Source organism: Sparus aurata, chromosome 16, assembly GCF_900880675.1.
Source record: "Sparus aurata chromosome 16, fSpaAur1.1, whole genome shotgun sequence".
Taxonomy (NCBI): Eukaryota; Metazoa; Chordata; class Actinopteri; order Spariformes; family Sparidae; genus Sparus; species Sparus aurata.
Window position 1 is genome coordinate 22,397,156 of NC_044202.1, and position 14,710 is coordinate 22,411,865.

The 14,710-nt window shown below is 44.8% G+C and overlaps 2 protein-coding genes across 2 annotated transcripts in view; one reads left to right on the forward strand and one right to left on the reverse strand.

Annotated features, from left to right (window-relative positions):
- The window catches only part of setd3 (SET domain containing 3, actin histidine methyltransferase), a 31,380-nt gene extending 23,411 nt beyond the window's left edge, over positions 1–7,969 (reverse strand). Inside the window, exons 1-2 of the mRNA XM_030443504.1 lie at positions 7,811–7,969; positions 210–333 (exon numbers count right to left, since the gene is read on the reverse strand). Of these exons, the coding sequence (XP_030299364.1) occupies positions 210–333; positions 7,811–7,879 (193 nt within the window). The 5' untranslated portion in view covers positions 7,880–7,969. The remainder of the gene's footprint in view (positions 1–209; positions 334–7,810) is intronic.
- A 348-nt stretch (positions 7,970–8,317) lies between these two features.
- Positions 8,318–14,650, forward strand: LOC115597519 (cyclin-K-like; the record flags this gene model as incomplete). The annotated part of the gene is made up of 10 exons (XM_030443505.1): positions 8,318–8,694; positions 9,254–9,335; positions 9,478–9,609; positions 10,952–11,057; positions 11,293–11,350; positions 11,533–11,702; positions 11,825–11,997; positions 12,078–12,108; positions 12,231–12,302; positions 13,424–14,650. Coding segments are annotated over 10 exons (1,647 nt in total), but the record flags the coding sequence as incomplete, so codon positions are not given.
- Positions 14,651–14,710: the final 60 nt, after the last annotated feature.

A 14,710-nucleotide genomic window follows, 5' to 3' on the forward strand; every position in this document is an offset into this window, starting at 1 on the left:
ATGATGTCATCTTTTCCTCAGGGGACAAAATATTCCTCAGCTCAATGCAATAGGACTTCACATCCCATATATGGTCCAAACGTTGTATGCCAACATGCCTTTGAAAACAAATACTCCATATGCCCTCATTCACAGTAGTTGACATCCACACAATTCTGTTGCTATTTCTCTCCAGGCTAAAACTCTGGCTAAACCCAGGCTAAACATACTCTGCAGCAGTTCAGAGATGAAGTTCATCATTTCCTTGGAGGACACCACAGCAGTGGCTCCTGAGCCTGACTTCTGAGTCTTCACTCGACTCTTCTTTCCCATGGTGCTGGTTGGACAACTGAGCTGAAGAGACAAAGCATTATTACAGTTAGCATTTCATAGCAGGCCTTGTCATCACTAACCAATACATGATGTATACTGTATGAAGGATAGAAAAATCAACCACCAAGTTATTTGTATAAAACCTGCGATATTATCCATCTGCACATTCACACACAGGGCAAATCGCTTCAGTTAGGTTCTTTGGCTTGCCAGTTGTGGTTTAAAGCCAACAATTTGCAAACTGGTGATGTTGTCTTCATTTTTTGCAACCAGCTCCTCCATTACTGCATTCGCTGAAAATGTGTGCAGAGCTGGCACCTGCGTGAATATATCGGCAATTTGCATGGCCCGTTGGAAAATTTGAACAAATTTGAACAACTTTTTACATTTGTGCCAAGTTTCATGAGTTTGAGTTTTTATGACTCTTCCGCCTGATCTACAAACTGCAGTCCTGGCATGCTCGGTTCTTATGGGGAATGGGAGATGACACTGATTGGTTTCATTTACGTTACGGCAAAAACACACCCATGAATAATTAAGAGTTTGCTCCGCCATCCGTCTTCCGGCAAACCCCACCGACTGCGTTTTTAGTCTGGCACGGTGCAGCACTGCAGGACAGCTGGAGTTACAATAAAGAGGGGTTCCTGCGACAATTACATAACCACGTGCGACTGCAGTTACAGGTATGTGTTATAAACACAACAACTTTGAAGTGCTCCCAACTGAAGGATTAGTGGAAGAGCTTGTATTTGTGTCTTTTTTGAGATTTTTGTGCCGGCGTCAACACGGGTGTTTTATTATGAAATTAAACAGGATGTTTTGTTGTGTTCCGACATCCAGCAGAATTAGAAGTCCTGCTTATCTGCTCCAGCCCTGGTGGAAGTTTAAAAACACAAACTAGAGTGAAACCCATCAGCTCCGCTGCCGTGGCGGAGCGGAGCCTGACCGGACACATATCTGGTGGATTCGAGGGGTTACAGTGAGTTCAGTGAGTTGGGGATTTATTTGACCAAACCAGAAGTGATTGTGGGAATACAAACCAGGAGTGTGTTGGTGAGTGTAATTTAGTTCATGTTTGAATGAAGTAGGGACGCAACAACCAGTTGATTTAATTGATTATAAAAAACAGTTCGCAACAAATTTCATCACCAATTAGTCGGTTTACGTTACGATGCAGGCACTGTGACATGGAGTGACCTATTTCGCTCGCTTGTGAAAGGTACATAAGGAAAACGCATTCAAAGCAGCGGTACTGGTCTCCTACTTAGGAACAGTAACCCAGCCAATGGCACGCCTTGTTTCGCTCACATGATGCAACGTTGTCTCCCTAGAAGAGAAAACTGCAAGCTGCAGGATGTGAAAAACTGATCTTGCATGAAACTGCAGCACGAAGTCACTGCGTGAGCACCTGAAGAGAAGGCACGTCCGAGTCATGGATGAGGCTGCTGTACTGTAACCTGTCTACAGTGCCTTGCAAAAGTATTCGCCCCACTTGAACTTTTCCACATTTTGTCACGTTTTAATTACAAATGTTAATGTATCTTATTGGGATTTTATGTAATAGACCAACACAAAGTGGTGCATAATTGTGAAATGGAAGGAAAATGATACATATTTTTAAAAATATTTACAAATAAAAAACAGAAAAGTGTGGTGTGAAAAAGTATTCACCCCCCTTTACTCTGATACCCTTAATAAAATCCAGTGCAGCCAGTTGTCTTGAGAAGTCACCTAATTAGTAAATGGAGTCCACCTGTGTGTGGTGTAAATACAGCTGTTCTGTGAAGACCTCAGAGGTTTGTTAGAGAACATTAGTGAACAAACAGCATCATGAAGCCCAAGGAAGACACCAGACAGGTCAGGGATAAAGATGTGGAGAAGTTTAAAGCATGATTAGGATATGCAAAATATCCCAAGCTTTGAACATCTCACAGAGCACTGTTCAATCCGTCACCTGAAAATGGAAAGAGTATGGCACAACTGCAAACCTACCAAGACATGGCCGTCCACCTAAACTGACAGGCTGGGCAAGGAGAGCATTGATCGGAGAAGCAGCCAAGAGGCCCATGATAACTCTGGAGGAGCTGCAGAGATCCACAGCTCAGGTGGGAGAATCTGTCCACGGGACAACTATTAGTCATGCACTCCACAAATCAGGCCTTTATGGAAGAGTGGCAAGAAGAGAGCCATTGTTGAAACAAAGCCATGCAGTTTGCCACAAGCCATGTGGGGGGCACAACAAACATGTGGAGGAAGGTGCTCTGGTCAGATGAGACCAAAAAGTACATTTCTGGCCTAAATGCAAAGCGCTAGTTGTGGCAGAATACTGAATCCAATTGAGAATCTCTGGCAAGACTTGCTAAGCTTGAGCTATTTTGCAAGGAAGAATGGACAAATATTTCAGTCTCTATATGTGCATCGCTGGTAGAGATTTACCCCAAAAGACTTGCAGCTGTCATTGCAGCGAAAGGTGGTTCTACAAAGTATTGACTCAGGGGGGTGAATACTTTTGCACATCACACTTTTCTGTTTTTTTTATTTGTAAAAAAAAAAAATTAAAACCATGTATCAGTTTCCTTCTACTTCACAATTATGCACCACTTTGTGTTGGTCTATCACATAAAATCCCAATAAAATACATTAACATCCGTGGTTAAAACGTGACAAAATGTGGAAAAGTTCAAGTGGGGTGAATACTTTTGCAAGGCACTGTACATTGATGTAGATGTGATTGGTTGAAGTTTCTGTCTGTTCAGTCATTTATTTATACTTTTCAATAACTTGTAGTACTATACAGGCCAACTGGCGAAAGTTTGGAGAGGACGAACTTTTCCAACTGATAAACTTTACCATCCATTATTAAACCCACTGTTCCTGCAAACGCACAATAATTATCAAACAAACATAAGACCGTTATGACAATGTTTCTCCCTGTTGGGTAAATAGCTGAAGTTAGGAACAACACGGCTTGCATTAAGTTCAGTGAGTTTCATCTAAATTGTGCTACTATGCATACCAATACTATAAACCGTCTCTCTTACTTCAGAAGGAAACAGCTCAATATGGGTAATGGCGTTCTGAGGAAGGATGCCCCATGCACTTCAAAGCAAGCAGCTTTTCTGACTGATGGTATCCTCATGATGCTGGTACCGACATAAGGGCTCTATCAATAGTGGAGGATAAAGGACTCAGGAAAATGATTCACCAACTATTTACAGTCTTCCTTCTAGGACCCATTTCACAAAACTTATGGAGGATGGTATGGAGGATGTACCAGATTACATTCCAGAGAGTGAAGAGTGCCATAAACATCAACCAACAACAGCTAAATGTGGCATCTGAAACCTACCTTGGCATTACATGCCACTACATTGGAGACATTTGGAACATGGAGTCAATCTGTCTTACCACTGCGCCACTGGAAGACAGACATACAGCGTCCAACATCGCAGAGTGGTTGGAGGAAGTCGCAGCCAGGTTTGAAATTCCTCCTAGCAAAATTATAGCCATTGTGCATGACAATGGTGCCAATATCGTGGCTGCGGCAAACATACTATAGGAGAAGCAAGGGTGGGATTATGTCCTTGCAGACCTTGCAACTAGCCATCAATTCAAGCATTGGCAAAAGTAACTGAGGATACAAGATGTCCAGTGGAACTTTTTTTTTCCTTTTAAATGAGCTAGCAGGCATCAAGCTGAGAGAAACTAGAGCACAAGTTTGTGCAGAATGTAAGCACAAGGCAGAACAGCATGTTCTACATGACAACCATACTGCTTGAGTAAAGGTGGCATGTCACCACAATGCTGTCTGACTCAAGCATCACACAGAAGGGCAAATGCTTCCTTGACTCAAAACCCGACCAATGGAACCTGCTTGAAGAGCTTTCCACAGCCCTAAAACCCATTAAATGCGCCACTTTGTTTCTGAATGGGGAGAAATACATCACCATCTCTGCAGTACCTCCACTTGTGAAGGGACTGTTGAAGTCCACCCAGTGCAGGCTTTCCATGTCACTGCTATGGAGCAGCTTCAACAGCGATGGAGGGAGATTACTTTTTCAGACATGGCACAGAACACAGTGATCCTCTCCTCTGCCCTGGGCCCGAGATTCAGAAAACAGAAGTTTCTGACACACGAGCAAGTCTTTAATGTGCAAGCCAAATTGCCAACACAGGCACTTGGAGTGAGGAAGGAGGTGGATACGCAGCAGCATGACAGTGTCTGTGACCAAAACAGTTCCAGTGCCACTGTTACCTCCACCATAACTACAGACATTGGACCTACAACTCCTGTTTCCCTACTTGACTTGCTTCCCAATTCTGAATCCAGCAGTTGAAAACAATTCAGCAGTTGAAACTTGCTTCCCAATTCTGAAAACAGAGTTGGAGAAGCTAAGGATCCAAACAGCCAAGTGAGGAACAAAGTCCTCACATACTTACTGGAGAGAAGCCCAATGGCAATAGAGAAAATCCTTTACACTGGTGGAGGTTTAATGAGAAGAGATATCCAACCTTGGCCAGGTTGGCAATGTCCTACTTGTGCACCTCAACACCAGCTGAGTGCCTCTTTTCTTCAGCAGGTAACATAGCTTCCAAGAAGAGAGCCAGCCTTAGCCCGGAGCGTGTGGACAATGCTTACATTTTTGGTGACTGAGTGGACTGAGTGCATGCATTTGCTTCAGAGCAAATTCTCCATAGTCCAATTCTACCTTCAGGGCCCGATGTTGAATCCATTTATAGGTACAACAAAGCCTGTTCAAGACTACGTTTGTGCTTTATGTTTTTCTTTATTATTATTTAAACGTTGCTGGTCATTTAATTTCAATCTAAGGCTGGAACAGGTTTTTGTTTTGAGAACAATGTAAAGACCTGTGTGCACTTCATAACATAATTATTAAAAGTTATTCAATGTAGGAGCAATATTTAATGTTTGAATAGAATGCTAAGTAAGTAAAAAAAAAGTTTAATCTGATGAATCATAAAAATAATCAAAAATTAATCAATTATGCCTTAAGATTAAGTGTATTTAAGATAAGTTAATATGGCATTTAAGGTCATCTTAGTTCGGTATAAGAGAGAAACTTGAACACATAAAGGTGTATGGTTGTATTTTTCTGTTTAAGGAAGGAAATTAGAAGTAAGAGTATTCATTTCTTGACATTTCACGAGTTTATTTTGTTCATTTATTATACTAACAGCTGGTATATATTTGCCTGTTGAAACTACGGGGGCTGTTGGATTATCACCATCAGAATGGGCCGGGGCTAACTAGTTGGCATGCTAGCTTTAATAGAGTAAGTTGCAGTGATGGGCCTATGGCTTTCATGCCAGCAAAATGACACCTCTAAATAGACCAAGTGTCAATGTCCAGTTTACATGGACCAATTCAATTTCCAACGGGCCTTAGCACTACTAATATGGATTCCTCTCCCGTGCAGCTGCTCACTCCACTTGCTCTCACTTACTTACACAAACACAGACGCACACAATTTCACAATCCAGACAGTTTACCAAAGCAAAGTGTGGCTGTGTCTCAATCCCCCTCTAACCAGCACTCACACATCTGCTCAGTGACATTCAGGAGCAGTTGTCAGTGTGGTCGAAAATCCACTCTTTAATAAACAATTATATAAAGCCGCCTAGAAAACACAAAGCAACATTAGAATTCATTTAGATGTGAACATGTTCAGGTCCACCGGATGAAACTGAGTCTGATGCTGTTTGGTCCTGAGCGTTTCTGTCAATTCATACAATGGAACAGCTCACAATAATGATTTTTTTGGAATTGTAAAACAAATAAAGAATATTAAAAAAGGAGACTGTATACATAAAAACGCACATGCAAACACACAAACGTGAATGCATTAGAGAAAAGTTGGTACAGCAGAAAAACAAAAACGATGAGCTAAAACAGGCCTCACAGAGCTGAGGGGAGGTGCAGAGCTGGGTGATAAATCTCTGTGGTTCACCACTACATGCGACCCCTGCAGCTTTAACCTCCTTTATGCAAGTTACTTTCCCTGCCGAATAACAGCTTGTTGAAAACAAATTCAAATCCCAGTGTGTAGGATTTAGTGGCATCTAACACTGAGTTTCATACTGCAACCCACTGAAAACCCTTCGCCTCATTCCCATAGAGTGCTGCCAAATACACAGAAAAACGCTCTCCAGAGCTAGAGCTTAGTGTGTCCTTTCTGTGCTTGCATTGTGTAAGAAACGAAAAAAAGGGTTACATCTGTATTCGCAGAATTGAGGAATCATGCCCATCCAAGCAGAGATGTAACCGAGCACTGCAGGGAAACTTTTAGTGTGCATTATAAGTGAATTAATACAGCGCTCGACAGATCACGTCTTTTCTTTTTTTATTTGATGAGTGAGGGTCTGTTTAGTTGTCAGACTGAAGGTCATCAGAACATCACACTCCTGTCCCGTCCTGTGCTGCCAGCCTATCCTGACACACAGACATCGTCTCGCCTCTGCTGTGGCTCCGTTACTACCTCTGCTGGCAGATCAGAGGCAGAACCAATCCAGCTCTGCAACTTTAATACAGACCAAAATCAGCACAGATCCGGGCAATTTACCCAAGAAGACGGGACACTTTTTTGGCTTTGAGCAGCACTTAGCAACTTTCATGAGCATTAACAGGGCCCCATATGACCCTGTATCCAGATATGTCACATAACACAGATGAAAACATAATTATTGATCAGGGATAGAAACGTGACTTCCAAGTAAACACTAGAACCAACTCTCCTGATCTGAAACCTTCAAAATCAAGAGAGAAATGTAGATGGTAGACACGTCATTTTTTGAAAATGCACACATCTCGTAAGTCAAGTGGAAAAAACTTGAGTTCCTGTTCAAATCTAACTGAGACAGCTAACCCTTCAGGTGACAGAGCCTCTCACCTGCCTCTGGGCTACTGACACGGTTAGAAGCATGGTCTGAACGCATGTCCATCCAGTGCCAGTCCCTGCCCCTTTATGCTGAGGCTTCCGTGTAACATTAGCTACATGACACTTTGAACTGTGAACACTGCTGTAGCTGTAGGGTAATACCAGGGCTCCATTTAAAACATGGCGCAGGCGAGATATGTCGTTTTCTATCTTCCAACAAACTACAAGTTCACACCCCACCAGTGGTTAGCCCCGTTCGTTATGTGTAGCCTTCCCGCTGGGCCAGCAGCTAGCTCACTAGCACAGAATCACGCCCATCCGAGCAGAGCCGTAACTGGAGCGGTGCAGCGCTCATTCATGCACACTGGCTGCCTGACTTCACGTTACCATGCTAGCTGCTGCTAGCTGCTAAGCTGTCAAGTAATAATGGATCAGCCTGAGTTTTAGAAGGGGCTAATCTACTGAATTGGCTGGGTACCTCGCCCAGCTTGCTGAAATACAGCTGCCTCTACAGCACACACATGCATTCAAACAGAACAACCCCGAACACCAGGTCCAAACTTTACCAAAGCAAACATGAGCATTTTTTTTTCGATTCATACCTTTTTTTTAAGTGACAGCAGCAGTTCCTCTGTTCCTTCACTGAAACCAACCTTGACTGTCTCGCGCATGTGATTGGAGTAGTCGTGAAATACGCCCACAAAATAGAACACTTTATTCCGGAGCGCTGATTGGTTGTGGCGCAGCACGCTCGCGGAACATGGCAGCGACTGGCTGAGCGCGGTGCCGTGCGCACGTTTAACGGTTGTTCGCCCACCGAGCTCTGCGATTGGACGTTTATTTTTAGAAGGCTTAAAACAACCACAAATGGAAACGTTTGAGCTACAACGATTGGTTTAAAGGCGTGTCAATCACGGATGTGGCCCCGGCGTAGAGGGTCTTTGTTTGGATGGAGCAGCCCCCGTGCAGCTGGAGTACATGCCTTCTGTTGCAGCACACTGGGAACATTGAACTTTCCCGACATCAGAGGAATTCTTCTGGTAAGTGCCGTCCAGGTGTCAGTGACCTCCATCAGTGTGTAGGAGCACCACCTGCGGGCAGCATGAACACACTGTGTCGCGGTCTGCAGTAACACTAACCTCCTCTGGACGGTGGGTGACATTTGGAGCAGCTGCAGCATCTCTCACCTCCGTCCTGCCTCCGTCAGTCGGTACCGGGTCACACACGGAAACGTCGACTCCAGCCTCGGGTTCTGCTGCGAGCGGGACGAAACGGCCCTTTCCACCCTGGAATTCATCAGACCCCTGTTATTCTGGGACAGGAAGGACCCGGCCACCCTGGACCACGTTAAACCATGCTGGTACTGGGACAAAAAGGACTTGGCCCACACTCCATCCCAGTCAGAGGGACTGGACCCCGCCACTGAGGCCCGGTACCGCAGAGAGGGGGCTCGCTTCATCTTTGATGTGGGCACACGGCTCGGCCTGTATCCTTCTGTGGTGCACACAGTGATCACACACTGGGAGGCTCTCTGTCCTCTGCTCCTTTTGTTAAATATCAAACATTTAACCCTTTTGAGTCACAGAGGTCCAAACCAGGAGCCGGCTGATTATTATCATATTCTGAAAAATCAGCATGTTTCCGATTAATCGGTATCTGTGATTGTTCTGTCAGATTGCCATTAAAGTCACTGAAATGTCCTGCTCTGGCTTGGATGCAGCATCCTCACAACTTCCCGCCTACAACACCGTATGATTGGTTACATGTCACAAAGTAACTGCAAAGTAACTAGTAACTAAAAGTATCCAACAAATGTAGGAGGGGGGAAGAATAAAGTAGCAGGAGTAAAGTACCTCAAAACTGTACTTGAGAACAATACTTGAGTACTTCATCACTGGCTTCAGTTTTATTTATACTGCAAATGAATATCAGTCCCAAATATACATTTTCAGTGTATTTATACATTTTTGTGACTTGTTAATGAGTAGCTACTGTCTACAGTGTTGAAGTCCCTCTGTCAGGCCTCTTAACCTCTGCGGCTGCAGGCACTATGACACACTGGCTACTGGCATCGTTTACTTCCACCGCTTCTACATGTTCCACTCCTTCAAGCAGTTTCCCAGATATGTAAGTACGGGCAGGATATTTGACAGATTAACAAGCTTTCATCCTCCAGAAAGACACCGTTGCATACCGTATATCCCTGAACGCAGAGCTGTGAACTATGAAGGAATGCATGTTGTTTTTCCAACACGTGTGCTGTGTGTAGGTGACGGGAGGATGCTGCCTTTTCCTCGCCGGCAAAGTGGAGGAAACTCCAAAGAAGTGCAAAGACATCATCAAGACGGCTCGCAGCCTGCTCAATGACATCCAGTTTGCGCAGTTTGGAGACGATCCCAAGGTACGTAGCAAGAAACCCTTTCATCAGGACGGGAACAGAATAATCAGAAAAGAAAAAAAGAATTTAGAGACACATGGAGAAAACAGTAAAACACACTTAACTTTGTTTATCTTTCACAATTTAAGGTTCATAGCGTTCAGGTTAGCGTCTTCAGCTTTGTTCAATCTGCAGGCAATCAGATCTGTTTTCTCAAAGCCAGATCTTTAAGACAGACTGTCTGCACTGTTGTTTGCAAGTGATAAGATGATGTGTCTGTCCAGACATCACCAACCTATTTGCATGGGTTGCTGTGGTAACGCCGCAGGCATCAGTAACTATGTGCGATGGTGGCGTGTCTTTAGAATGCCTAGTATTGTTACGTAGGTCCCTCCCAGCTCGCACTGAACAGTTGGAATCTCATTTCAAACCACCATCTGAGAGGCTGTCCACATGTGGCAGTAACATCTGTGCTCAGTGATCCAGTCACACAGGTGTGAATACCCCCCAGACACAGTGAGGATGCATTTGAGATTTGAAGAAGTGGCCCTGCTCACATCCGTCCCAGCTGATCCGATCACGAGTGGAGACCTTCGAGCCCGTCAGATCACACCAGGCTTTTAAATGCGTCTCAACACGAGTGACCTCTTGTGATCGGATCTCACTTCCTCGCTCTCTATGTGAATGTACTCTTACATCTCTGGAACAAACCGATAGAACTTTTTTTTTTACACAAAGAAAGAAATATCTTCACGTATAATGTTTCAACAAGAAGGCCCAAACAGTTAAGAATGTGCGTCTGAGGACTTTCTCCACAGAAGTAGCCTTTATTACTTACTGTAACGGTTTTGCATCAATGAAATGTCGTCTTCTTTCATAAATTGAGTGTAAATGGTGAAATCAGATGAAACTGTGTTCAGACAGCTGTTGGGAGGTTGAACGCACACAGGGCATGAAAACAGACATGTACGAAGTGTGTTATAAGAAATTCTACGTCACTCAAGCCTTCTTGTAAATTCAGCATTAAATCAGAACGTGAAGTTGTTTGTCTGCTTCTGTGTCTAAAGTGCTGAAGGAATAATAGGCTACTTCTGTGTCCCAAGGCTTTGCTCAGTTTTGAGAGTCTTCGCATTAGAAGACACATATTGTATATGTACAATATGTACAATACAAATGTACACTCAAGAGTGTCTTGAGGCTGATTAAAACGCTGTGTGGAAACACGTGGCCCCTCTGAGGATATTAAAGAACACCTTCTTAGCTTCAGTGCTTTGGGGGAGTGTGTGCTGTCCCACTGCAGACAGACAGCCAGCCAGCAGACTGTGACCGTGTTTGTCTGTGTAACGCTGTGTGTCTGTCCTCGCAGGAGGAGGTGATGGTGTTGGAACGAATCCTGCTGCAGACCATCAAGTTTGACCTGCAGGTAGATCATCCCTACCAGTTCCTGCTGCGCTATGCCAAGCAGCTCAAAGGTATCTACGTTTGTCTCGTTCGGTTTTCTGAGGCAAATTAAGTATCGACAGTAACAAAAGAAATGGGGAGTAAATAAATATACGCAAGAGCCTGATCTGCCCGGATGAATTGCTTTGCCTAAATCATTTCCACGGCTGTTAGTATTAAACAATGAAGCTAAGACTCAGTTCACATTTACAGTCACATCCTTTCCGATCAAAGTGGAGCTATGCAGAAACTGCCGCTGTGTTTCAGGTGACAAGAGCAAGGTGCAGAAGCTGGTTCAGATGGCCTGGACCTTTGTTAATGACAGGTGAGCTCAGAATCCTGTCAACAACATTTGGTGCAAATATTCAGCGTGTCTACTTTTCAGCTGTTTCATCAACACGCTCATTCATTCACTGTTTCTGTGGTATTTATCATCAGACGTGTGCAGATTGACTGATGTGTACTTGGGGGTGTAAGAGTAATACTATCAATTGTGGTCCTCCCAAGCCTCTGCACGATGGTGGCCCTGCAGTGGGAGCCGCAGATCATAGCGGTGGCTGTCATGTATCTGGCCGGACGGCTCTGCAAGTTTGACATCCAGGACTGGACCTCCAAGCAGTCCTCCCGGCGCTGGTGGGAGCAGTTTGTTCACGATGTTCCTGTGGAGGTGCTGGAAGGTAACGGCAGCGCCAACACAACATTTATAGTTTAAAAAGTACAGAGGCTGTTGTAACCCTTATACCGTTTCTGTTGTTGTCTTCGCTTATTCTTTACTCTCCTGCTCTCCTCCATCACAAAGACATCTGCCACCAAATCCTGGACTTGTATTCTCAGGCTAAGCAGCCGATGCCTGAAGGGGGTATGGGGATTGGGGAAGCCCTTCCCCCACCTTCCATCCTGTCCCTCTCAGCACCACCAATGGGAAAGAGGGCCTCCCCTCAGACCAGCCCCAGACCACCCAGACCAGCCCAGGTGAGCGGACTGCTATTAACTTATCTTTGATTCTATTTTATGACTTTTTTTTTATACCAGTTGTGTTTTTTTTTTTCCAGCCTTCTCCCAAAGATGACAGCAAGGCCACGAGTAAGTAAAATCCTGCCTGTCTTACAGATGCCAAACACACTGAAGGACTCCCAGTTGCGTTTAAACTCGATCTATATCATCTTGTCTTTACATTGTTGATTGTGTCTTTTTTTTTTTTCCAGAGCTCTCAAGTCTAGAACCTCCTCCACCTCCTCCTCCTCCTCCCCCTCCTCCACCAGTCTCCATAAACCCTGGTCAGTGTCTTCTGCCTTTAAAGTCATGCTTCACTGCTGGAAAGATCTCTGGAAGTCTTTCATTAAACTGGGCTGTCTGTGCAGGGCAAAATATTCTTTAAATCGGTGCTGTAGGACCAGAGGAAACAGGGCCGAAGAGCTGCAATGATTTCGGTTTTGCTTAAAAGATAGAAAACTCACAGGTTCAGACAGGGAAAAGACAACACAGCGATTGTGAGTCATAGAAAAGTAATTCCACACAGTGTGCTCTAGATTTATAGGGGCAGATAGCAAAAAAGAGATTATCGGCTGAATCTGCAGCTCCCCTCAGCTCTGCGGAACTTTTTAGTGAGGTTGGGCCTCGTGCAAGAAGACACACGAACACATTTTCTCTCATTCGTGGTTAAAAGTACTTTTGGTCGATTGATCCTAATTAAGACTATAAAAACTCTGGGATGATGGCGTGCGTTCAGCAGCCATGACTCACTGACTGCTACTAGACTCTTTGACAAACCAGGCCTTACACAGAGAGAGTTTTTACAGGTCGCACCCATCAGTTGGATCAGACAGACCAATGGCTGCTGACATTCTTCTTCTACTTCTTCTTACTACCTTTTTTTGGTGGCATCTCTCCAATCGCAGGGCCAGTGTCAGCACCCATGTTAGGACCCATGTTAAGCTGTCTGGGTTCACTTTGGCTCACTTTGGCAGCTCTCTGTTGTCTGCAGAAATAAGTGGCGCAAAAAAAAAAAAAAATCAATGATTGCAATTTTATTCAAACGCGCTCTCAATCCCAAATTCCTCTGGATGTGACACTGCGGCGTCAGTGAGAAGCACAACTGCACACCGGTTAGCCTGGCAGTGGGTCGCCTGTGGCTGCAGAGCTGCAACACGATGCAGCCGTATCCAGTAGACATCAGGGGTCAGATAAGAAGTGAGTGCCAGCCATGTTCAGAATGCCAGATCAGTGCTGCTAAGTCAACATAAAGCCTCTGCACCGGTGGACGACTGATCGCATATAAGCCAGGCGTGTGTGTGTGTGTGTGTGTGTGTCTGTGTGTGTCTGTGTGTGTGTGTGTGAGAGCAGTATTAGACACAACGATGTCACTTTGTTGATCATCGCTCTTTCTTTTCTCCCACAGAACCCGTACCCCCCTCCTCCTACCCGCCAACCCCAGAACTCTCCTCTAAACCCCCGCCTCCACCTTTACCCCACTGCCCACCACCCCCACCCCCTCTACCCATGGACCTACCCCCTGCTAGCTCCTTGGTGTCCAGCGAAGGCTACCAGAAGCTCCAATCAATGATAAAGACAGAGGGCTCCTGTTACACCGCCGTGCACCAGGCCGGCGTCCCACCACTGGGCTACCACCACTACCCCACAGGCCCGACCTCCTACCACACTCTCCCGCTCTCAGCCTATAGCTACCTGCTTGCACCTCCGCCCCCCTCAGTCATGGGGCTGGCACCCGGTTTGAGTGGGGGGTACCCGCCACAATCTACTGCAGGACACAATCAGCTACCGCCTCCACTGCCCCCCGGGATACCCCCAGTGAGCGGGCTGAGTCGGGGTACATGGATGAGATGAGAAACCATTCGACCAATTCAGTTCAAACCACCGGAGAGCAAAAGGTTCCGAAAAGTCTAAAACGTTCAAGTTAAACGTTAACGTTAAAGTCGTTCCAGTTCACATCAAACCACCACAACAGGCTCCTATAACGGTCTGAACAGTTTCACAGTTGAAGATGAAGGAAAACGTCCGGTGCTCCACAGTTCTTCAGAGGGTTTAGCTGATGATCATGGAGCAGATAGGAAAGCAAGTTATGCTCATTTGAGCCAAGTTCATGACTTGTTCCCCGTTCCTGCGAAACTGTACTTTTATAAAAAAAAGTTCACGAAAAATTCACTTGACAGTTTGTTAAATGCCTCTTGACATATTTTAAGGTGAAGTGTATTCTCATCTGTTGTATTTATTACTGGCTCGTGTCCTATTTTAATGTCCCACATGGCATCCGACCCTCTGCTGTCATTCCTTATCCGATAAGGTATTGTTAGTGTTTAATGCACCATGTGGAGATTCATCATGTTTTCCTTTTAATGGCCTTTTAAAGAGGACTCGGCACAGTAAAAGGCAGCATCCTGTCCCGTCACGATCTGTCTCTGTAAAGCACTTTGCGTTTGAGAGCGATGGAGTCCAGTGTTACTGAACAGGTTTATAACAGTGTTGTTGTTCGATTGTTTTTTTTCTGTCAGGATCTTGAAAACAGTTCGGTGCCGTACCAAAGCTGGCACCCTCAAAGTGCTTTGGATGTTTACTTTTTTACTGTAAGAATGTAATAAACCGAAAAATAAAAGTGTGTTGCTAAAAATTGCATTCTTTACATCATTTCCCTGTTAATGTGACCTGTTACATCCTGTAATATTAATCC